This window comes from Heloderma suspectum, chromosome W (genome assembly GCF_057233095.1).
Source record: "Heloderma suspectum isolate Gila_16-S chromosome W, 16-S_ref, whole genome shotgun sequence".
Taxonomy (NCBI): Eukaryota; Metazoa; Chordata; class Lepidosauria; order Squamata; family Helodermatidae; genus Heloderma; species Heloderma suspectum.
In genome coordinates this window covers 35,936,922-35,959,358 of record NC_139475.1, presented here as the reverse complement: position 1 = coordinate 35,959,358, position 22,437 = coordinate 35,936,922, and the positions used below count along the sequence as shown (strand labels likewise).

Genomic DNA, 22,437 nt, shown 5'->3' with positions numbered 1-22,437 from the left:
GCTGGACACCTTACAGCTGTCCCCTCTTCTGGTTCTTCCCCCAACCTGATGGCTCCTGGCAGCCTTACCAGTCTGCCCTCGGGTCTGGTGGTGCTGCTGCTGAATGCCAGGTCGGCCCAAACTAAAATCTCCCTCATCCATGATTTGATTGAGGATGAGGGGGCTGACGTGGCATGTATTACTGAGACCTGGGTGGGGGAAGTGGGAGGGGTCACTCTCTCCCAGCTGTGCCCTCCTGGGTACTCGGTGCAGCACCAACACCGACTGGAGGGTCGGGCAGGGGGGGTTGCCGTGGTCTATAGGAATTCAATCTCCCTCTCCAGGCTTCCTGCTCATTCGAGTGCAGATCTTGAGTGTTTGTACCTTGTGTTGGGTACCCGGGACAGATTAGGGATTCTGTTGGTGTACCGCCCACCCCGCTGCCCATCAGACTCCCTGCCTGAGCTGATGGAGGTGGTCTCGGACTTGGTGTTGAGGACCCCCAGGATGATGGTCCTGGGGGATCTCAACTTCCATGCCGAGGCCGCTGTATCTGGGGCGGCTCAGGACTTCATGGCCGCCATGACAACCATGGGGCTGTCCCAGCATGTCATCGGCCCAACGCAAGTAAAAGGACACACGCTTGATCTGGTTTTCTCGACTGGGCAGGAGGATGGTGATCTGAAAGTGGAGGAATTAACATCTGTCCCTTTGTCATGGTCAGATCACTTCCTGCTGAGGTTTAGACTCCTGGCGGCCTTCCCCCTCCGCAAGGGTGGGGGACCTATTAAAACGGTCCGCCCCTGGGGGCTGATGGATTCCAATGGATTCCAGAGGGCTCTGGGGGATTTTCCTGCTGGTATGGCTGGTGCTCCTGTCGAAGCCCAGGTCGCTCTGTGGAATGCAGAGATGACTCGGGCGGGTGACACGATGGCGCCCAAGCGCCATCTCCCTCTGCGCAGAGCCCGGCCAGCTCCTTGGTATACACCTGAGCTGAGGGCAATGAAGCAAGAGGGGAGACGGCTAGAACGCAGGTGGAGGAAAATTCATGCTGAGTCTGACCGAACACAGGTAAGAGCCCACTATCGAGCCTGCTCTGTGGCGGTGAGGGTGGCAAAGAGGCAGTTCTTTTCCACCAGCATTGCATCTTCTCAGTGTCGTCCAGCGGAGCTTTTCCGAGTGGCCTGTTACATTCTGGGCCAGGGAGAGAAACGGTGGAACCCTCGGTAGCACGCTGTGACAAGTTTGCGCGGCACTTTGAGGATAAAGTCGCTCAGATTCGTCATGAATTGGACACCACCATTAATGCAGTTCCATTGGTAGAGGCGTTCAGAGCACCGTCTGGTCCAGTTTTATTGGATGAGTTTCAGTTACTGAGGCCTGAGGATGCAGACAAGGTGCTTGGCCAAGTCCAATCGACCACTTGTGTGCTTGACCCTTGCCCTTCATGGCTTATTAAATCAAACAAGGAGGGGATGTCTGGCTGGGTCCAGGAGGTTGTAAATTCCTCCTTGAGAGAGGGAGTGGTGCCTGCCGCTTTAAAAGAGGCGGTAGTCAGGCCACTCCTGAAAAAGCCTAACCTGGACCCAGAGGATGTTAACAATTATAGGCCAGTGGCCAACATCCCCTTCCTGGGCAAGGTGCTTGAGCGGGTGGTTGCGGGACAGCTCCAGGCACTCTTGAATGAAACGGATTATCTAGATCCATTTCAATCGGGCTTCAGGCCTGGTTTTGGAACGGAAACTGCCTTGGTCGCCCTGTGGGATGACCTCTGCCGGGAGAGGGACAGGGGGAGTGCGACCCTGTTGATTCTCCTGGACCTCTCAGCGGCTTTCGATACCATCGACCATGGTATCCTTCTGGATAGGTTGTCTGGGTTGGGAGTAGGAGGCACTGCACTACAGTGGTTCTGCTCCTACTTGGATGGCCGATGGTGCTGGGGGATTATTGCTCTGTGCCATGGCAATTGTGTCATGGGGTCCCACAGGGCTCTATTTTATCCCCCATGCTGTTCAACATCTACATGAAACCGCTGGGGGAGGTTATCCAGAGGTGTGGGCTGAGGTGCCATCAATATGCAGATGACGCCCAGCTCTACCTCTCTTTTACATCAAAACCAGGTGAGGCAGTGGCTGTTCTGAATCAGTGCCTGGGCACGGTAATGGACTGGATGAGGGCCAATAAACTGAAACTCAATCCAGACAAGACGGAGGTACTGTTAGCGGGTGGTTCTTCTGCCCGGCTAGGTGGTATTCAACCTGTTCTGGAGGGGGTTGCACTCCCCTAAAGGATCAGGTTCGTAGTTTGGGGGTGCTCTTGGATCCAGAACTGTCACTTGAGGCACAGGTGAACTCAGTGGCACGGAGCACTTTTTATCAGCTTAGGCTGGTATACCAACTGCGCCCTTATCTGGACAGAGAGAGCCTAGCTACAGTTATCCATGCTTTGATAACTTCTCGTCTGGATTACTGCAATGCGTTATATGTGGGGCTGCCTTTGAAAACGGTCCGGAAACTTCAGTTGGTCCAAAATAGGGCAGCAAGATTGTTAACAGGGACTGGCCTGTGAGCTCATATTACGCCAGTACTTTTCCAGCTGCACTGGCTGCCAGTCCATTTCCACGCCCGATTCAAAGTGCTGGTGTTAACATTCAAAGCCCTGAACGGCTTGGGGCCAGGTTACCTGAAGGATCGCCTCCTCCCATATGTGCCTGCCCGGACCTTAAGATCATCATCAGCGGCCCTCCTCCGTGAGCCCCTGCCAAAGGAAGCAAGGCGGGTGGCTACTAGGAGGAGGGCTTTTTCTGTTGTGGCACCCCGGCTCTGGAATGAGCTCCCTAGTGAGGTTCGCCTGGCGCCTACATTGTATTCCTTTTGGTGCCAGGTGAAGACCTTTTTATTTTCCCAGGCATTTTAGCATTCTAAATTTTTATCTTTGCTGTTTTAAAACTGTATTTTAAACTCCTGCACTGCTGCTAGGTTTTATTGTGGTTGTATTGTTATATTGTGGTTTTAATGTTCTATATATTTTAAATTGTTTTATTGTGTGTTGTTTGGTTTTAATTTTTGTGAACTGCCCAGAGAGCTTCGGCTATTGGGCGGTATAGAAATGAAATGAATGAATGAATGAATGAATGAATAAATAAATAAATAAAGGAGCCCTTGACATCCAGCTCCCAGCTGACAGCCGAGCCTCCATGGCCAGCTGGGAGTCCAAAATGACCCCCTGGTCTTCCAAGGGTAGCCGCACCCCACTCAACCCCAGGTCGACCTCCCCTTGTCTCCCACCAAAAGCACCTCGGTCTTGTCAGGGTTCAGCTTCAGCTTGTTCCTCCCCACCCAGCCGCTCACTGTCTCCAGACATTCGGACAGGGATTCCACAGCCAGCCCTGGTGAGGATTTGAACGAGGAGTAGAGCTGCGTGTCAGCCGCACGTTGATGACACCGCCCACAGCCCAAACCTCCCGATGATCGCCCCCCGCGGCTTCACATAGATGCTAAATGGCATCGGGGAGAGGATGGAGCCCTGTGGCACCCCACACGTGTGCGGCCACGGGTCTGACACCTCCTCTCCCAGTGCTACCCTCTGCTACCTGCCGGAAAGGAAGGGCCGGAACCACCGCAATACGGTGTCTCCGATGCCCAGCCCCTCCAGGCGGTCCAGGAGGACGCCGTGGTCAACGGTACCAAAAGCCGCTGAGAGGTCGAGGAGAACAAGGAAGGCGCATCCGCCCCTATCCAGAGCCCTCCTCCTATCATCCGCCAAAGCGACCAAGGCCGTTTCTGTCCCATGCCCAGGCCTGAAGCCCGACTGAGGTGGGTCTAGATGATCGGCTTCTTCCAAGTGTGCCTTCAGCTGCATCGCCACCACCCGCTCAGTCACCTTGCCCCAAATGGCAGCTTCGAGACCGGGCGAAAGTTGTTCAGAACTTGGGGATCCAGGGAGGGCTTCTTCAAGAGCGGTCTGAGCACTGCCTGCTTGAGGGCTGATGGCGTCAGTCCCCGCTCGAGGGAGGCGTTCGCCACCGCCCGGATCCCCTCACCCAGCCTCTCCCTGCAGCTCATAATGAGCCAAGATGGGCAGGCATCAAGGAAGCCGGCGGTCGGCCTTACAGATGACAGCACCCTGCCCGCTTCATCAGAAGGAAGAAGCTGGAACCGATCCCACACAACCGGTTTGCCACAGGCCGCCTCTCGCTCGCTAACTGTATCCATGGCGCACGGTGGATGCAATAGAGGCAGCATACTATTGTTTAGCTCATATGTATTTCTCTCCCAGTTATAGTTGGCTTGAGTGCCCCGAACACAATTCCTAAGGTAAGTGATAGTATTATGTCCCAACTATGGATAGTAAATCTGATAGCACCTCTGTACCTCTTTTCCATGAGCCATCCATCTGTTTCAGTGGCCAACTGTATATGGAGATACAGAAATCAGACTTACCCAGGGAATCCTTTGTCTGGGATGCCGTAATTAAATCTGATTCATTATCCACCTCTCCCAGTTCCCCATGCTCATCTTCTATTCCATTCTGCCCCATGATGTTATCTGACATACCTGTTTCCATTACTGAGTCCTCTTGTTGCTCATCTAATATAATTAGATAAGGGTCAGAAACAGTAAGGTGGGAAATTTCAGTAATGTTATCCTGAGTTTCTCCCACTTCTACCATATCTGGCCATGGCATGCCCTGTCTTTCCCAGTCCAACAAAAAATTACTCACATAGTCCCTGAGATGCTGTTTAGCAATGAGATAAGTGTCCACCTGCAGCTCTCTCAGATCAGGAATGTTATCAGTTTCCTGACTGAGTGGTACTGTAGCAGGAACAAGAGCTGTTGGCAATATCCCAGTCTCAATTAGGCCCAGTATGACTTGCATGCTGGCCTTAAGACCAGAGAGCTCCTTCTTTAATATGTCCAGACTCTTAAAAATGTTATTAACTTCAGCTGTAAGGAAACATTGGTCCCTAAGGAATTCATACACTTCAGCAAGGACTACCTGATTTTCCTTTTCTATGCACTTCTCCATCAGGTTATCCTGCTGTTCAGAACCAAAATTATCCTGGAATATACCATGTCCAGGGGACAGCAAGTAAGAATTTCCACAAAACAATTTGGGTCAGGGGACCAATTGCCCACCATATCCTGACCTTGTGTATCTACAAACTCCTCCGACTGGAAATCCCTGTTATCCTCACTTCTCACCATGTAAATATGATTCAGTGTGTCTTAGGGATGGACGAAAGGGCCTTACCTTGTCCCACAGCTTGCTTTGCGGTGGGGGGGAGGCGCTTCGGTTCTCCCCCCGAAGTTCAGGCAAGGGGGAGGAGGCGCCCCGCCCGGCCGAAATTCAGGCCAGGGGGGAGGCACCCCATCCCTCACCAGCAAAATTCAGGCCGGGTAGGAGCGCCCCGTCTACCCAGCCGCAAAAAAAAAAGTAAAAAACAAAACAAAACACACACACCCGTAGCCTATCACGGCTGACTTTGGAAAACTAGCTGTGATAGGCTACGTAAATCGTTATGTAGCCTATCACGGGTGTGGCTTGTTTTTTTTTTACTTTACTTTTTTTTTTTGCAATGGCGGCGGCGGCAGCCGGTCGTGAGACCGGCCGCTGCCCCTGCCGACGAACCGCCACCGAACCGCTGCCGGGACCCGCCGCCGAGAGGGACATTTGCCGAAGGTAAGTCCCATCCCGGGGGGGGGGGCGGGGGGCCGGCGGAGAATTTCCCCAACACTTTCGGGGGCCGAATGCGTCGGCACTCAGCCTCCCAAAGATTCGTGGAGAAATTCTCCGCCAACCCTAGTGTGTCTACTGTCATGTTCCTTCATCCTCCCCCTTCGCAATCAACATACTCCAGGGTATCAGGCTTCAACCTCACTATTTTTAGTTAAGGACTCGCTTCCTTACAAATGCAAATTCTAGGAAACTCCAGACTACAAAGGAAACAGCTACTCCACACAATTATGAATATCAATAGAGGAGCTGAAGTGGAAGTTAGAGGAGTTGCCAGCAACCTCGGCAAGAACTTCTCGGCCAGACTATCTTTGAAGGCATGCCCCTCCCTTACAATGGCTCCCTCCTACGTTGGCTTTCACGCATAGCCAACCTGGTGGAGCGTCTGAGCTCCACCTCTATCTTTTCCTGCTTCACTCTAGGACACCCCTCAAGTCATGCCCCTCGCTCTCCTCCTCCCCCAGACCTGGGTTCTCATGGAGGAGGAAAGGGAGGGGCCCTTCAGACTGAGCCATCTGTGAGCCAAGGTCTTGGGAAGAAGGCCTTGCCATATCTGAGCTCACTAGGGAGGGAGCCTCCCCTGGTTCTGGCTATTCCCATTCTGATTCCGAATCTGAGCTGCCAGACAACTCCACACACTCAGATTCATTCCTGACATCTACCACGGCAGGGGTAAATTGGTCCTTAGTTGGGTTATCTTCAATACATATTCCCTCAGATTCTACTGGGAGACAGTATTCCAAAATCAACCTCTGTGCAGATGCAGGGAGAGGTTCTTTTTTCTAGGGATGTACGAAAGGCACTTACCTTTCGCGAATTATGTTGATGGTGGGGGGGGGAGGCGCTCCGTCCCTCCCCCTGGAATCCTGGATGGGGGGGTGCTCCATTCCTCCCCCCGTGGAATCCTGGCCAGCCGGCTGTGCTCCACAGGGATTCTGCGGAGCTGCCGGCCGGCTCCGCCAGCAGCCGGACATCCGGCCGCTGGCTAGCAGGGACGCAAATGGCGGCGGCCATAGCCGCCGCCGTTTGCGTCCCTGAGTCAGCCGTGATAGGCTACGTAAATGTTTACGTAGCCTATCACGGCTGACTTAAAACAACAACAATGCGCGTATGCAAAGCGGCAGCCACAGCCGCCGCCATTTGTGTTCCTTATTTTGGCACGTCTTAGTCTACGTCAAGATTTACGTAGACTAAGACGGCGAAAATAAGGGGAACGCAAATAGCGTAGCCAACTATCTAATAATATAATTAGATCAGGGTCAGAAACAGTAAGGTGGGAAATTTCAGTAATGCGTACGCGCGTTGTTGTTGTTGTTTTTTTAAGTGATAGGCTACGTAAACATTTACGTAGCCTATCACGTTTTTTTTTTAAACTTAGCTGTGATAGGCGAAGCCAGGAAGATCCGCCCCAGGTAAGTCTTGTCCCGGGGGTGGGGGGTGGGGGGGGCAGACCGTTCCACCACCGATTTCGGGGGGCCAAATGCCCAAGATCCGTGGCGGAATTCTCTGACATCCCTACTTTTTTCTCCTCTGAGGGTTCAGAGGAGGGCAACGAAGATGATCAAGGGACTGGAAACAAAGCCTTATGAAGAGAGACGGAAAGAACTGGGCATGCTTAGCCTTGAGAAGAGAAGACTGAGGGGAGACAGGATAGCGCTCTTCAAGTACTTGAGAGGTGGTCACAGAGAGGAAGGCCAGGATCTCTTCTCCATCATCCCAGAGTGCAGGATGCGGAATAATAGGCTCAAGTGACAGAAAGCTGGATTCCGGCTGAACATCAGGAGAAACCCTCTGCCTGTCAGAGCCATATGACAATGGAACCCATTACCTAGGGAGATGGTGGGCAATCCCACACTGGAGGCATTCAAGACGAGGCTGGACAGCCATCTGTCAGGGATGCTCTGACTTGAATTCCTGCATTGAGCAGGGGGTTGGACTCAATGGCCTTGTAGGCCCCTTCCAACCCTACTATTCTATGATTCTATATGATTCTTTTGGCCTTTCTGGGCCCTGGTTAGTACCATGGTAACCTGGTCATTCTGAATTCACTCCAGTATGCATTAAAAGAAAAAGGGGATAAAAAGTAAAGCAACACAAAAATTAAAAACAGGTTTTAAAAAGTTGAAGTTAAAAAGGAATACCCTTTGCTAAGAGAGGGGATAAAAGCAATACAAATTATTGCAAACTTAAAGCACAGTAACAGTGTCGAACCAAGACCGGATAATCGCCCCAGTGGCATATCCAACCAAGTCCAATAGACTCTTCAACTTCCCTCACTAGCCTTGATCTTCTGGCTAAGAAAGGAGCTCTAGCCAAATATATAGTCTGGAGGTGGGTGGGGCATGACAAGCACACACCTGAAGGTGGCCCAGGCAAAGCAGCTTCTCCTTTTAGTCCTCTCCCCAAGAAACCTCTGGCAAGCTCCAGCCAGATATACAGTGTGTAGGTGGGTGGGGCAAGGCAAAAACACACCTGAAGGCAGCCCAGGTAGGTACCTCCTTCTAGTCCTCTCCCCCGGATAATGGGAGTTGCCATCCAACACATCTGGAGGGACCAGGTTGGGGAAGGCTGGTCTAAAGGCAATCTATTTTTATCGTGGGTTGTTGTTATGTGCATTATGGTTTAACTATGGGTTGTGAACTCAGGAAGAGAAGTCATGGTTTGTTGTTGGGTTGTGAACTCTGGGCTGTTTGTGGTTAACAACCCAGAGTTAAACTATAGTGCAACTTTCACATGTAATGACAGCCCACAATTCAACAACGACTCATGAATCAACCTGTACTCAGGGTTGTTGTTACATGCAAACCAGGCCATTGTCTCTCTCAACCCTGGTTAAGAGATTAGGATCGTGCATTCCCTGAACTCTGTGGAGCAAATGCTACCGCCTCCTCTCTCTGATCTGAACAGTGGTTAACAGATATCACCATCACCAACATTAGCTGCTATTAAGGCTAACTGGGTCTCCCACTTAACCGGCCCTATTTCAGAGATACCCTGGTTAGGTTTACCATGGTTAGCCAGCAGCACCAATGCATCAGGACTGGCCACTCTGCACTGCTGGACTGGTGAGAGAAAAGAACTGAGGGGAGAAGATTGTTCCACCATTTACAGCTGGCTGGTTGCTTGCTGCCTGTAAACTCCCCCCATCTCCCAGTATCCTGCCTTGCATCAGCCTGCACTGACTGCAGAGTGAGTGGGAACACCTGCCGAAGTTTTCTCCAGCCAACCGGAGCAGAGTGCTATCTATGAGCCTCGAGATCTCCAGGCATCGTGGAGACTTAAAATCTGCCCTGCTACGAGGTGGGGGGCCGCCACTGGCGGGGGTGACACCAAAGGGGCGCGCCCCTTTGGTTTGCCCCTTCGGTTTGCCACGAGGTCGAGGGTGCCTTCCATCTTCTCTTCCTTTTGGATCACTTACATCCTGGTCATCTATTGATTGCCTGTACTGTGTGAAGTGATGTGTGTGAAGTGAGGTGTCCCTGAGTGAGAGCAGGGACCCTCTGCCAACAGCAGTTCTTCTTATGTTATTGTTGCCCACCCTGGGTGAGAGACAGGGGATAAAGGCTTCATATCCCGCAACTGCTCCTCTGCCCAGGGTGGGAGCCTGTGGGAGCTTGAAGTGGAGCTTACCCTGGGTGAGAGCCAGGGGGTGTGGGGGAGAACTGCTTTGCCACCTTCCAGGTGAGACAGAATGAGCATGAACCAATGGAAGACAGTTACATGGCTAGGAAATAGCACTTTACTTGTTCTCTGCTTTATTGGTTGGGTAACAAGCCTGATGTCCTAACTGTGACCAGCAGCTGGTTACAACCACAATTACAAACTGTGACTGTATTAGTTTGGTTGGGAGTGATCGTTGGATGAGTGGAGTGTATGAGTTGACTGGTTGATTGTATATTTGAATGGTGGGTGGCTGTGGAGAGTGTGTGGGTATTTTACGGCAGTAAGGATGTGCCTAGGAGACTCTAATGTGGGGACCCATGGAGGAGGCACCACTATTCCAGTGACTTGGGGCAGAAGGAGATACGGTAGGAGGAGGGGGTTGGGACATCAAAGTAGAATGGGCCACAGGTGTTTATACACTGTTCCCCTTCTACCCCCCTCCTCTAGCTCTCATGTAGCTGGTGGCTCTTCCACTGTGCCCTCCTGTCTTGCGGTGCTGCTATTTAATGCCAGATCGGTCTGCAATAAGACCGCACTCATTCACAATTTAATCGTGGATGAGAGGGCTGACCTGGCGTGTATCACTGCAACTTGGGTGGGTGAGCTGGGTGGAGTCAACCTGACTCAGCTCTGCCCGCCTGGGTACTCAGTGCAGCACCAACATAGGTTGGAGGGCCGGGGGGAGGGGGGGAGTTGTCATGGTTCATAGAACTTCCATCTCTATCACCAGGAGACCACTCCACCTAGGAGTGGGCCTTGAGGGGTTGCACCTGGTGTTGGGCCATAGAGACAGATTGGGGATGCTGCTGGTGTACCGCCAGCATCCTCCCTGACTGAGCTGGCGGAGGCAGTTGCAAGTGTGGTGTTGGAAGAACCCAGGACGGTGGTTCTGGGTGACTTCAACTTCCATGCTGAGGCTGTCTCCGGAGTTCCAGCTCAGGACTTCATGGCCTCCATGACAACCATGGGGCTGTCTCCGTTTGTCATCGGCCCAACACATGGAGCAGGGCACACCCTTGATTTGGTTTTTGCTCCAAGTTGTGAGATGGGTAGTCTGAAGATTGGGGGGCTCCAAGTAACCCCATTGTCATGGTCAGACCATTTCCTGGTGAGATTTGAACTTACGGCATTACTCTCCTCCCGCGGGGGTGGGCGGCCTATTCGGATGGTCCGCCCTAGGAGACTGATGGAATCCAATGGATTTCTGAATGCTCTTGGGGATTTTCCAGTGGAGAGAGCTGGTGATCCAGCCGAGGCCCTAGCCTCACTATGGAACAGTGAGATGCGGAGGGCCATCGACATGATCACACCTGAGTCCCTCTCTGGCACTGTGGAGCCCGTTCTGCTCCCTGGTATACTGGGGAGCTGCGGTCAATGAAACAGGCTGGACGTCGGCTGGAGCGCAAATGGCGCAAGACTCGAAGTGAAGACAACCGAGCACGCTCTAGAGTGCATAATCGTGCCTATTGCGTGGCAGTGCGGGCAGCAAAGAAGGTTTATTTTGCTGCCTCCATTGCATCCTCAAGTAGCCGCCCACCGGAGCTCTTCCGGGTGGTCCGGCGGTTGTTAACATCTTCCCCAGTAAATGGGGCCCTGGCCCCGTCGAGGACCCGCTGTGACCTTTTTGCATCGCACTTTGAGGACAAAATGGCTTGTCTCCGCAGCAAACCTGACGCTGTTGTTATCACAGTTCCGGTTGAGGTGTCTGATGCCACCACCTGCCCGATTTTGTGGGATCAGTTCCAGTTGCTGTGGCCTGATGATGTGGACAAGATGCTTGCAATAATGCGACCGACCACGTGCCCTCTTGTTCCCTGTCCCTCCTGGCTAATAAAAGCTAGCTGAAGGGGTATGACTGGGTGGGTCCAGGAAGTGGTAAATGCTTCCCTACGGGAAGGGGTGGTCCCTGCTGTCCTTAAGGAGGCAGTAGTGCGGCCACTCCTGAAGAAGCCCACCCTGGACCCAATGGTACTAGACAACTACCGCCCAGTCGCAAATACCCCTTTTCTAGGGAAGGTACTTGAGAGGGTTGTGGCGAACCAATTGAAGGCACTCCTGGAGGATACTGATTATCTAGACCCATTTCAGTCTGGGTTTCGTTCTGGTTATGGGACTGAATCAGCCTTGGTCGCCCTGATGGATGACCTTCATCAAGAGAGGGACAGTGGTAGTGCAACCCTGTTAATTCTGCTCGATCTCTCATCGGCTTTTGATACCAGTGACCATGATATCCTCCTGGATCGACTCCGTGGGATGGGTATTGGAGGCACTGTGCTACAGTGGTTCCGGTCCTACCTACGGGGCTGATTTCAGGGAGTAACATTGGGTGACTATTCCTCGGCCCCTTGGCAATTGAGATATGGGGTGCCGCAGGGTACCATCCTGTCCCCAATGTTGTTTAACATCTAGATGAAGCCGCTGGGAGCGGTCAATAGGGGATTTGGAGCTAAATGCCATCAGTATGCTGATGACACGCAGCTCTATCTCCCTGTGACATCTGAATCAGGAGAGGCTGTGCAAGTCCTGAATCAGTGCCTAGACTCAGTGATGGGCTGGATGAGGGCCAATAAACTGAAACTGAATCCTGGCAAGGTGGAAGCCCTGCGGGTGAGTGGTTCCTGAGTTCGGGAGTCAGGCGCATTGCATGTTCCAGATGGGGCTGCTCTCCCTCTGAAGTTCAGGTCCGTAGTCTGGGGGTACTCCTAGACCCATCATTGTCACTGGAGGCCCAAGTGGTCGCAGCAGCTTGGAGTGCCTTTTACCAGGCTGGTCCAGAAGCTGGAGCTAGTGCAGAATGCAGCAGCTCAGCTGTGGTCGGGAGCTGCCCTTTTCAGCGTGTAACTCCTCTGCTGAGGGAACTGTACTGGCTGCCTATTCGCTACCGGGCCAGGTTTAAGGTATTAGTACTAGTGTACAAAGCCCTAATCAACCCTGAGTGCTCACTGGAAGGACAGATACTGAAGCTGAAGCTCAAATATTTTGGCCACCTAATGCGAAGAGAAAAGTCCCTGGAAAAGATCCTGATGCTGGGGAAAGACTGAAGGCAAAAGGAGAAGGGGACGGCAGAGGATGAGATGGCTGGATAGCATCACGGATGCAATGAATATGGACTTGAGCATGCTCTGGGAGAGAGCAGAGGACAGGAAGGCCTGGCATGCTATGGTCCACGGGGTCACGAAGAGTCGGACACGACTTAACGGCTGAACAACAACAACAAAGCCCTAAACAACTTGGGACCAGGATGTCAAGGGCTCCTTGGAGGTCTCTCTCTCTGTCTAAACCAGTAGCCAAGTCCAGACACAGAAAAAGGAATTCCTTTCAAAGCTTTATTTGAAAATGTAGCCCTGGAGGGGCTACATAAGCTGGCTGGCTGAGGTGGCCTGGGAGAGCCAGGGCCTGCAGGAGAAGCCACCACCACCACCACCGGGGAAGAGGCGTGCTTGCCGCCGCTGGGCCTGCTGCTGCCGTCGCCGCTACCACTGCCACCAGGCCTTCCCTGTGGACTCCTGCCTGGCATTTTTAAGGGGATTTTAATTGTTTTGTTTGTTTTATTTTGTTGGGGGGGATTTTGTTGTGTTTTTAGGGGTGGGTAGCCTGCCTGATAGGCGGGAGCGAGGGGGCATGTGTCCACCTGATGGAGGCAGTGGGGGGAGTGTTGGGGGCCAGAACATACCGAGGCTGGGCGGCAGGCGCTGGCGGAGCGCTAGGGGCAGGCCATGCCAGCTAAGGGGAACAAGGGAGAGATGTGTAGTATCTGTCCCCTGCTCTGGGCCTGTCCAGAGCCAAAGGATGGCTGGGGGAGGCGTGACCCCATCTTCTGGCCTTCGTTTGCTGCTCTGCAATGCCAGGTCTGTTACCCAGAAAACCTCCCTCATCCATGACATGATCCTGGATGAGGGTGCAGACCTGGCATGTATTACGGAGACCTGGCTGGCCGAGGCTGCTGCTCCAACCCTTGCAGCCATGTGTCCAGCCGGATTTTCGTATGCACAGCAGCCGAGGGCTGGGGATCGGGGAGGGGGAGTGGCTGTTATCTACCGAGAGTCCTTGGTCTTCACCAGACCCCCTCTCCGGGAGACCAAGGTTGTTGAGTGCATGTACTGGAGGTTGGGCCCGAAGGGCAGTCTGGGGATTCTGCTCGTGTACCGTCCACCCCGCTGCACGACTGACTCCCTGGCCGAGGTGCTTGAGGTGGTCTCTGATGTGCGTGTACAGTCCCCTAACTTATTGGTGTTGGGGGACTTCAACGTACATTCGGAGGCCATCCTCACAGGAGCACCTTGGGACTTCATGGAGACCATGGCCTCCTGGGAGCTGCACCATATTCTAACTGGGCCCACCCATGTAGCCGGTCATGCACTAGACCTTGTGTTTGTTTCTGGAGAAGCGGGGAGTGATCTGGAAGTCGGGGGTATATCCACCACCCCCTTGTCATGGTCAGATCACTATCTGGTGATGTTGGACTTCTCGGTTCCACAACCCCTCCGCAGGGGTGGAGGACCCATTAAAATGGTCCGCCCCAGGCGTCTTATGGATCCAAATGGATTCCTGAACGCGCTTGGGGATTCTCTGGGGCATGCCAACGGCCACTCGGTCGAGACCCTGGTGGGTGGCTGGAATGTCGCAATTACTGGGGCATTAGATCGGGTGGCTCCGAAACGCCCTCTCCCCCTGAACAGGGCTCGGACTGCACCATGGTTCAATCCGCGGTTACAAGCTCTGAAACAGGAGGTGAGACGGCTAGAGTGCCGGTGGCGGATGTCTCGCTCCAAAGACGATCAGACACGGGCTAGAGCTATATCTTCAGCCTATCACGTGGCGGTGAAGGCAGCAAAAAAGGAATATTATGCTGCCTCCATCACGTCTGCAGAGTGCTGCCCCAGGAGGCTGTTCCAAGTGGTCCGGAGCCTGGTCGGTCCTGTGGCTCCGGAACCACTGGAGCATTCTAAGGCCTCCTGTGAGGCTTTGGCAAGGCACTTTGCAGATAAAATTGATCAGATTAGGTGTGTTACTCTGCACACTGTGGATACAGTTAGTGAGCAAGAGGCGGCCTGTGGCAAACCGGTTTTGTGGGATCGGTTCCAGCTTCTTCCTCCTGATGAAGTGGACAAGGTGCTTTCATCTGTAAGGCCAACCACCTGCTTACTTGATCCTTGCCCATCTTGGCTCATTATGAGCTGCAGAGAGAGACTGGGTGAGAGGATCAAGGCGGTGGTGAACGCCTCCCTTGAGGAGGGAGTGATGCCATCGGCCCTCAAGCAGGCAGTGATAAGACCGCTCTTAAAGAAGCCCTCCTTGGATCCCCAAGTTCTGAACAACTTTCGCCCAGTCTCAAATCTGCCATTTTTGGGCAAGGTGATTGAGCGGGTGGTGGCGGTGCAGTTGAAGGCACACTTGGAAGAAACTGATTATCTAGACCCATTTCAGTCGGGCTTCAGGCCTGGGCATGGGACAGAAACGGCCTTGGTCGCCTTGGTGGATGATATGAGGAGGGCTCTGGATAGGGGTGATTGCTCCTTCCTTGTTCTCCTCGACCTCTCAGCGGCTTTTGATACCGTTGACCACGGTATCCTCCTGGACCGCCTGGAGGGGTTGGGCATTGGAGACACTGTATTGCGGTGGTTCCGGTCCTTCCTCTCTGGCAGGTACCAGAGGGTAGCACTGGGAGAGGAGGTTTCGGACCCGTGGCCACTTACTTGTGGGGTGCCACAGGGTTCCATCCTCTCCCCGATGCTATTTAACATCTATGTGAAGCCACGGGGGGCTATCATCAGGAGGTTTGGGGTGCAGTGTCATCAATATGCGGATGACATATGCGAATGACACATCTCATTCAAATCTTCACCAAGGTTGGCCATAGAATCCCTGTCCAAATGTCTGGAGACGGTGAGTGGCTGGATGGGGAGGAATAAGCTGAAGCTCATCCCTGACAAGACCGAGGTACTTTTGGTGGGAGGCTGGGGGATGTTGACCTGGTGTTGAATGGGGTACGGCTACCCTTGAAAGACCAGGTCCACAGCCTGGGGGTCATTTTGCACTCCCAGCTGTCCATGGAGGCTCAGGTGTCAGCTGTGAGCCGGACAGCGCTGTATCAACTCCATCTGATACGGCGGCTGCACCCCTTCCTTCCCGACCATCTGCTCCCATCGGTAGTACATGCCCTGGTCTCCTCTCGTTTAGACTACTGTAATGCGCTCTACGTGGGGTTACCCTTGAAGACGGTTCGGAAACTGCAGCTGGTACAGAACGCGGCGGCTCGCCTGATTAAAGGCAGCCGCCGGCGAGATCACATCACTCCAGTGCTGAAGGAGTTGCACTGGTTACCAGTTGTTTTCCGGGCCAAATTCAAGGTGTTGGTTTTGACCTTTAAAACCCTATATGGTTCCGGCCCAGCCTATCTTAAGGAGCGCCTCCAGCAACACCAGACAGGCCGCTTAACAAGATCAGCCTTGGATGGCCTTCTCTCTGTCCCATCAGCCAGGACAGCTAGACTGGTGGGGACGAGGGAGAGGGCCTTCTCTGTGGTGGCCCCCACTCTTTGGAACTCCCTCCCTAGGGAACTCCGTCATGCCCCCTCTTTAATGAGCTTCCGTCGTGCATTAAAAATGTGGTTGTTCAGGCAGGCATTTGGGGTGGGTTAGGGTATTTAAAAAAAAAAAAAAATGGTAAAATTTTATTGTTTTAATTTGTTTTATGGTGGGTTGTACATCACCCAGAGTGGCTGGGTGACCAGTCAGATGGGCGATTAATAAATTTAATAAATAAATAAATAAATATTCTTCTTTTACAACTTAACAACTATACCGATTGCAACTAGATCTGAGCAGCACAGTACCTATGCCCTACGTTGGAACAGTTGGTCCCCGTTTGAAAGGGAATTACTGGCAGACCCCTGAACGTAAGGACTAGGGAGAGTCCCTCCCCTTTTCCCTTGGAGCCTCTGGGCACAGCCGTTGTTTGCGTGTGCGCGCCAACCTGGCACTTCGCCTCCTTTCCACGCCCTCCATCTGGTGCCGCTCTCTGCGTCTGCGTCGCGCATCCACCAAGTCTGCTATCTGTGCTTGGTCACTCCCTGGACTGCTAACTAAACTAGGAATGCTGGTGGGAGGAATCTCCGTCAGCTGTTGGTCCTGGGAAAGAGGAGCGCACTCCTCTCCCAGGAGCGACTGCTCTTCCTCAGAATCAGAACTACTCTGGGATTCTATGGGCTCAGTGTCCACCCTGACACAGGATACCTGAGAGAGCACCTCCTTCCCTACGAACCTGCCCGGTCACTGAGGTCATTCAGAGAGCATGGACCTATGGCCCGGTTGGAGTCCACCAGGAGAAGAGCCTTTGGTGTGGTGGCCCCCTTCCTGTGGAATTCCCTGCCTTTAGAGGTCAGGCAGGCACCAACATTGTGTTCTTTCCGGCGCCTCCTGAAGACGTTGTTCTTTCAAGAGGCCTTCCTTGCATGACCAGCCGTGGGTTGTTGAATTCCACTTTGTTGGGATTTGTCTTTTTAAAAATGTTTTTAAAATGTTTTAACTTTTTTTTAACTCTTTTAACCAGTGTTTTATTCTTACGTTGTTCACCACGCCGAAATCTTCTGATGAGGAGCAGTATATAAATAAAATAAAATAAATCCATTCCCTAACCAGAAGCAAGACTGGAGAGTGGGGGGAATATGATCCAGGAAGGGGAGGGTATGCCCGTCCTTGTGGCTGCCTGATCACCTAACCTCAGTGGAAAGAGCCTGGGTATAGGTAAAAGGTAAAGGTGTCCTCAACCAGTCGTGTCCGACTCTAGGGTGCGCTGCTCATCCCCGTTTCTAAGCCGAAGAGCCAGCGCTGTCCAAAGACGCTTCCGTGGTCATGTGGCCGGCATGACTGAACACTGAGGTGCACGGAACGCTGTTACCTTTCCCGCCGAAGCGGTGCCTATTTATCTACTTGCAATTTCTTGCTTTCGAACTGCTAGGTTGGCAGGAGCTGGGACTGAAGATGGGAGCTCACTCCATCATGCAGCACTCGGGTCTCGAACTGCTGACCTGTCGACCTTCCAGTCTGCAGTTCAGCATCTTAACCACTAAGCCACCGCGGCCCTCTGGGTATAGGAGCACTGTACAAATAAAAATGTTATTTACATCAGCCGGGCCATGAACTGAGGGGTGGAGAAAGTGGGCAGGGCGCAGACCTGGAACCTGTCAGCTTCCCACCTCCTTAGTGGGAGGACATGACAACACTTTTCAAATCCCCAAAGGGCCATCATACAGAAGACGACAAAGACGTGTTCTCTGCTGCTGCTCCAGAGGGCAGGACTAGATCTAACAGGCATAAGTTACAGGAGGGGAGATTTCAGCTGAATGTTAGGAGAAACATCTTGGCGGTTGGAGCAGTTCAACAGTGGAACCAATGACCTAGAGTGATGGTGGGCAGAAGGTGGATCTTTAATGTTTTGGACTTCAACTCCCAACATTCCTGGTCACTGGTCATACTGGCCTTTGGGAGTTGACGTCCAAAACATATGGAGATCTACCTTCTACCCAGCCCCGTCCTGGAGGGGTGGTGGGCTCTCCCTTGCTGCAAAGTCTTCAAAGCAGAGGCCGGAGAGCCCTGGATTTCCTGCCTTGAACTGGGGTGGGTGGTTGAACTACATGGCCTACAAGCCCCCCCCCCCCCCCCCGCCAGCTAAGCACGCCCCTCAGCTGGAGGCTTTGGAGCACAAGGAAAGCTCACATCATGTCACCGTCTCATATGAAAAAACATGAGACTTCACTTCCTATATCCTTGAAGCCCCTTCCACCCTTACCTTGCCACTTCTTTGGCGACAAAGGACTTTTTGCCTTCCTTTCTTTTCTTTAAAGCATGAGGGGCTGTTAACCTCCAAAAACATGAGGAGAGGGGCTGGCTTCTGGGACTCCCCAGTCGGGTGCAAGAGGACAAGCCTGGAGCAGGGTTTCAAGTCATGTCAAACAACCCAGTTCAGGAGGTAAAAAAAATAACTTCTCCCCCAAAAAGGAAGAACTGCAGAAGCTGAAGATGGTGGGGGGAAGGAAGGAGAGAGAGAGGAGAATGGTCCATCACAGCTGACTGAACACTTTCCTATGCCTGCAAAAGTAAAAAAAAAAAAGTCACTTACGAAATAGATATCTGAAACCAGCAGATCCTCCTCATCTGAAGCTTGGCTGGTGGGCTCGGATGCCTGGCTGACTGTCTCCACCTCAGCCGCAGCTGCTGACAGCATGGCAGTGGACACCAATGAGGCTACCTCCCTGGAAAGGAAGTGGGGAGGCAAGGGGGGGGATTAATTCCGGGTCAAGCTTGACACACAGCAGCCCTGATGGTTGCGGAAACTGGCATTCCTCCCACTGCGCCCCTACCCAAAGAGGCAATGCACAGTGTCAGTTTTGGGGCTGTGTGCCAATTGAGTCCCCCATTCTGTGTCAGACTGCAAGAGCCTCCAATCTGTGAGCAGGGGCTGGTCTACACCTGTGGCAGGAGGGAGGTTGGAGAATGGACTCTACCATGTTCAAGTTGCATTAAAGGGGGATGCCATTTTTGAGTGCTGCCCTGCATATATTTTCTTAAAAACCAACTCTTTGCAAGTAGAAAGCTAGCACAGCACGGAGAAACGCTAGGGTTTGGGGTTTTGTTTTGTTTTTTTTACATACTTGGAGGATCCCGCCCCCTCCTGAAATGTAGGAGAGTGTTCAGAAATGGGATCCTCCCCACCGGCAATGGAAGAACAGATAATGCTTTAGACCACCCTTCCCTAACCTGGTGCTTTCCAGACGTTTCAGACCACAACTCATAGCATTCCTGCCTGGTGGCCATTGCAGCTGGGGCTGAGGGGAGCTGGAGTCCAAAACATGTGGCGGGTCCCAGGATGGTCTCAAGCATTGCTATCTGTTCTACCATCGCACTCCGAACCAGGCCACAGTCGTCTCAATCTCCATCGATACGTCAGTGATTAAACCCAAGACCTTCACTATGCAAAGCCTGAGCTACAGCCCCTCCATGCTCAGAAAGCTTCCTGAGGAGTGTGTGGAGACAGGCGTGCATGCAGCTATCCCAGCACCGGACTTCAACTGCCATCATCCCCAGGCTGGAGAAGGCTGGGCTATCCTGTAACAGCAACATGCAGACCATGAGGGCCCACAGCCACAGTAGGGACTCACCTGGCAGCTGCCACGTTGGGGACCACGATCTCGACATAGCACTTGGACTGGAGCTCCACCGTGATCTGCTGGAGTTCCTCTTCTGTCCGGACCTGTTCGCGAGACCTGCAGTTTGGGAGGGGCATGGGGGGACAACAACAAAAATCCTTCTCCGCACTCCTCACTAAATCTCTACCATTTTCTCCCACTCACACTAGAATTCAGGATCGAGCACTGCCATAGGCTGGCATCAGCAAAGTTCAAGACAGGTGTGGGCTGAACACTGCTGCAACGAGAAAAGGCAGCACTGGACTGCAATAGGAAGAGCGCTGGATGCTGCCTTATATCAGATCAGAGTCTCAGGAAGAGAAGGGTTTTCCCCATCACCTGCTCCCTGGGGTCCTTTCTGAATTGCAGATGGCAGGGTTAGAACCAGGGACCTTCTACCTTCAAAGCCTTTGCTCTGCCACTGAGCAATAACATCAGGCTCTATTTGGATTGTGCATCTCTTCTCCCCCCCCCCCCCACTACAGGGCCAACTGACATCAATAGCCCTGCAAGAAAAACGATGGGGTGAGGAGGACAGGAGCAGGTAGCGGGAAGAGCAGGTAGCGGGAAAATCAGGGCTTGCTGCAGTTGGACTGGGGGTAAGCAAGACCATCTGACTAGCCCTGCTGAAAGTCTACTTAATTTCTCCCCCCACACCCCTCTCCCTCTCTTTTTCCTTGTGTGTTGTGTCTTTTTTAGATTGTAAGCCTGAAGGCAGGGACCATATAGTTCTACTGATGGATCACAATCCACTCCGGGAGTCTGTTTGGGCTGTGGAGTGGAATAAAAATATTAATTACATAAATAATAGGCATCCTCAATAAAATAGTGGCATATACAGTCAGGGCCAGAAATATTGGAACAAGGATAACTGTTTTGGCAGTTGGTCTCTGTACACCACCACATTGAAGCTGAAAGGAAACACACTCAGATGGGAGCGAAGTCTGGCCTTTCAGCTGTAATTCAAGGGGTTGGACAAAAGTGGGGCACTCACCATTCAGGAAGGACAGCCGGTGGCATGCACACCCCCCCATCGTTGGTGGCTCATAAGTAATGGAACAAACCAACATCATTTCAAATTTAAGGATCGCCTTTAACATCTGGATGAAAATCCTTTGCAGTCAATGACTGCCTGAAGTCTGGAACCCATGGACATGACCCAATGCCGAGTTTCCTCCCTCGAGATGCTTTGTCAGGCCTTCACTGCAGCTGCCTTCAGCTGCTGCTTGTTTGTGGGTCTTTCAGCCTTCAGTCTTGTCTTCAGTAAGTGAAAAGCATGCTTTGTTGGGTTCCGATCAGGTGACTAACCTGGCCATTGAAGATCATCCCACTTCTTTGCCTCGAGAAACTCTTGGGTAGCTTTTGCTGTATGTTTTGGGTCATTATCCATCTGCAATACGAAGCGGCATCCTATCAGTTTGGCAGCATTCAGCTGAATCTGAGCAGAACATATAGCCCCATACACTTCAGAATTCGTCCTGCTGCTTTTATCAGCAGTCAGGTCATCAAGAAACACCAGTGACCCGGCTCCATTGGCAGCCAGACATGCCCATGCCATGACACTGCCTCCACCATGTTTGCCAGATGATGTGGTATGCTTTGGATCATGAGCGGTTCCTTTCCTTCTCCATACTTTTCTCTTCCCATCTTTCTGGTACAAGTTAATCTTGGTTTCATCAGTCCAAAGAATCTTATTCCAGAACTGGGCAGGCTTTTTTAGGTGTTTGCTGGCAAAGGCTAATCTGGCCTTTCAGTTCTTGAGCGTTACCAGTAGGGATGTACAAAAGGTACTTACCTTTTGCGGATTATGTTTATGGTTGGGGGGGAGGCGTTCTGTCCCTCCCCCGGGAATCCTGGCCGGCCGGCTGTGCTCCACAGCGATTCTGCGGAGCCGCTGACCGGCTCCGCCAGCAGCCGGACATCTGGCCGCTGGCTAGCAGGGATGCAAATGGCGGCGGCCATAGCCGCCGCCGTTTCCATCCCTGCAGTCAGCCGTGATAGGCTACGTAAATGTTTACGTAGCCTATCACAGCTGGCTAAAAAAAAAAGAAAAAGCAATTTGCGTATGCGCGTGTTTTTTTTTTAAAACCTAGCCATGATAGGCTACGTAAATGTTTACGTAGCCTATCACGGCTGACTAAAAAAAAAAACAAAAAACGCCATTTGCATATGCGCGTGTTTTTTTTTTTAAACCTAGCCGTGATAGGCTACGTAAATCTTTACGTAGCCTATCACATTTTTTTTGTTTTTGTTTTAAACTGGAAATGGCGGTGGTGGCAGCCGGTTGGAAGACCGGCCGCCGCAGCCGCCAAACTGCCGACGGAGCCGTCACCGCCAGGAAGATCCGCCCAAGGTAAGTCTCGTCCGGGGGGGGGGGGGGGGGCGGGCCGTTCCGCCACCGATTTCGGGAGGCCGAATGTGCTGGCATTCGGCCTCCCCAAGATCCGTGGCGGAATTTCTGTACATCCCTAGTTACCAGTGTTTTGCACCTTGTTGCGAAGCCTCTGTATTTACATTCATAAAGCCGTCTCTCAATTGTAGATGTTGACAATGACATGCCTATCTCCGCAACAGCGTTCTTGACCTGGCTAGGTGTTGTGAAAGGGTTTCTCTTCACCATGAGCAGAATTCTGCGGTCATCCACTTTAGTTGTCTTCCATGGTCTTCCAGGCCTTTTGCCGTTGCTGAGCTTGCAAGTTAATTCCTTCTTTTTCAGGATGTTCCAAACTGTTGTGTTGGCCACTCCCAATGTTTTTGCTGTCTCTCTGATGGGTTTATGTTGTTTCCTCAGCCTAATGATGGCCTCCTTCACTTGCATGGACACCTCTTTGGGCCTCATGTTGGGGGAGTTCCAGTGAACAGCTACCAAATGC

The 22,437-nt window shown here is 52.4% G+C and overlaps 1 protein-coding gene across 3 annotated transcripts in view; it reads right to left on the bottom strand.

Moving 5' to 3' along the window:
* Positions 1-3,542: 3,542 nt before the first annotated feature.
* LOC146333966 (phosphatidylinositol 4-phosphate 5-kinase type-1 gamma-like) overlaps positions 3,543-22,437 on the bottom strand; it is a 144,931-nt gene continuing 126,036 nt past the window's right edge. For 2 of the 3 annotated variants that reach the window (XR_014786415.1, XR_014786416.1), the window contains 4 exons: positions 19,538-19,642; positions 18,499-18,631; positions 18,169-18,392; positions 17,422-17,478 (listed from right to left, as the gene is read on the bottom strand). Coding sequence is in view for 1 of the 3 variants with exons in the window: in XM_084825084.1 (XP_084681210.1) it covers positions 4,545-4,568; positions 18,499-18,631; positions 19,538-19,642 (262 nt within the window). In the remaining 2 variants the exon portion in view is untranslated. Of the gene's footprint in view, positions 4,569-17,421; positions 17,479-18,168; positions 18,393-18,498; positions 18,632-19,537; positions 19,643-22,437 lie in introns of those variants that run through there. The other variant, XM_084825084.1, reaches the window with a different exon arrangement.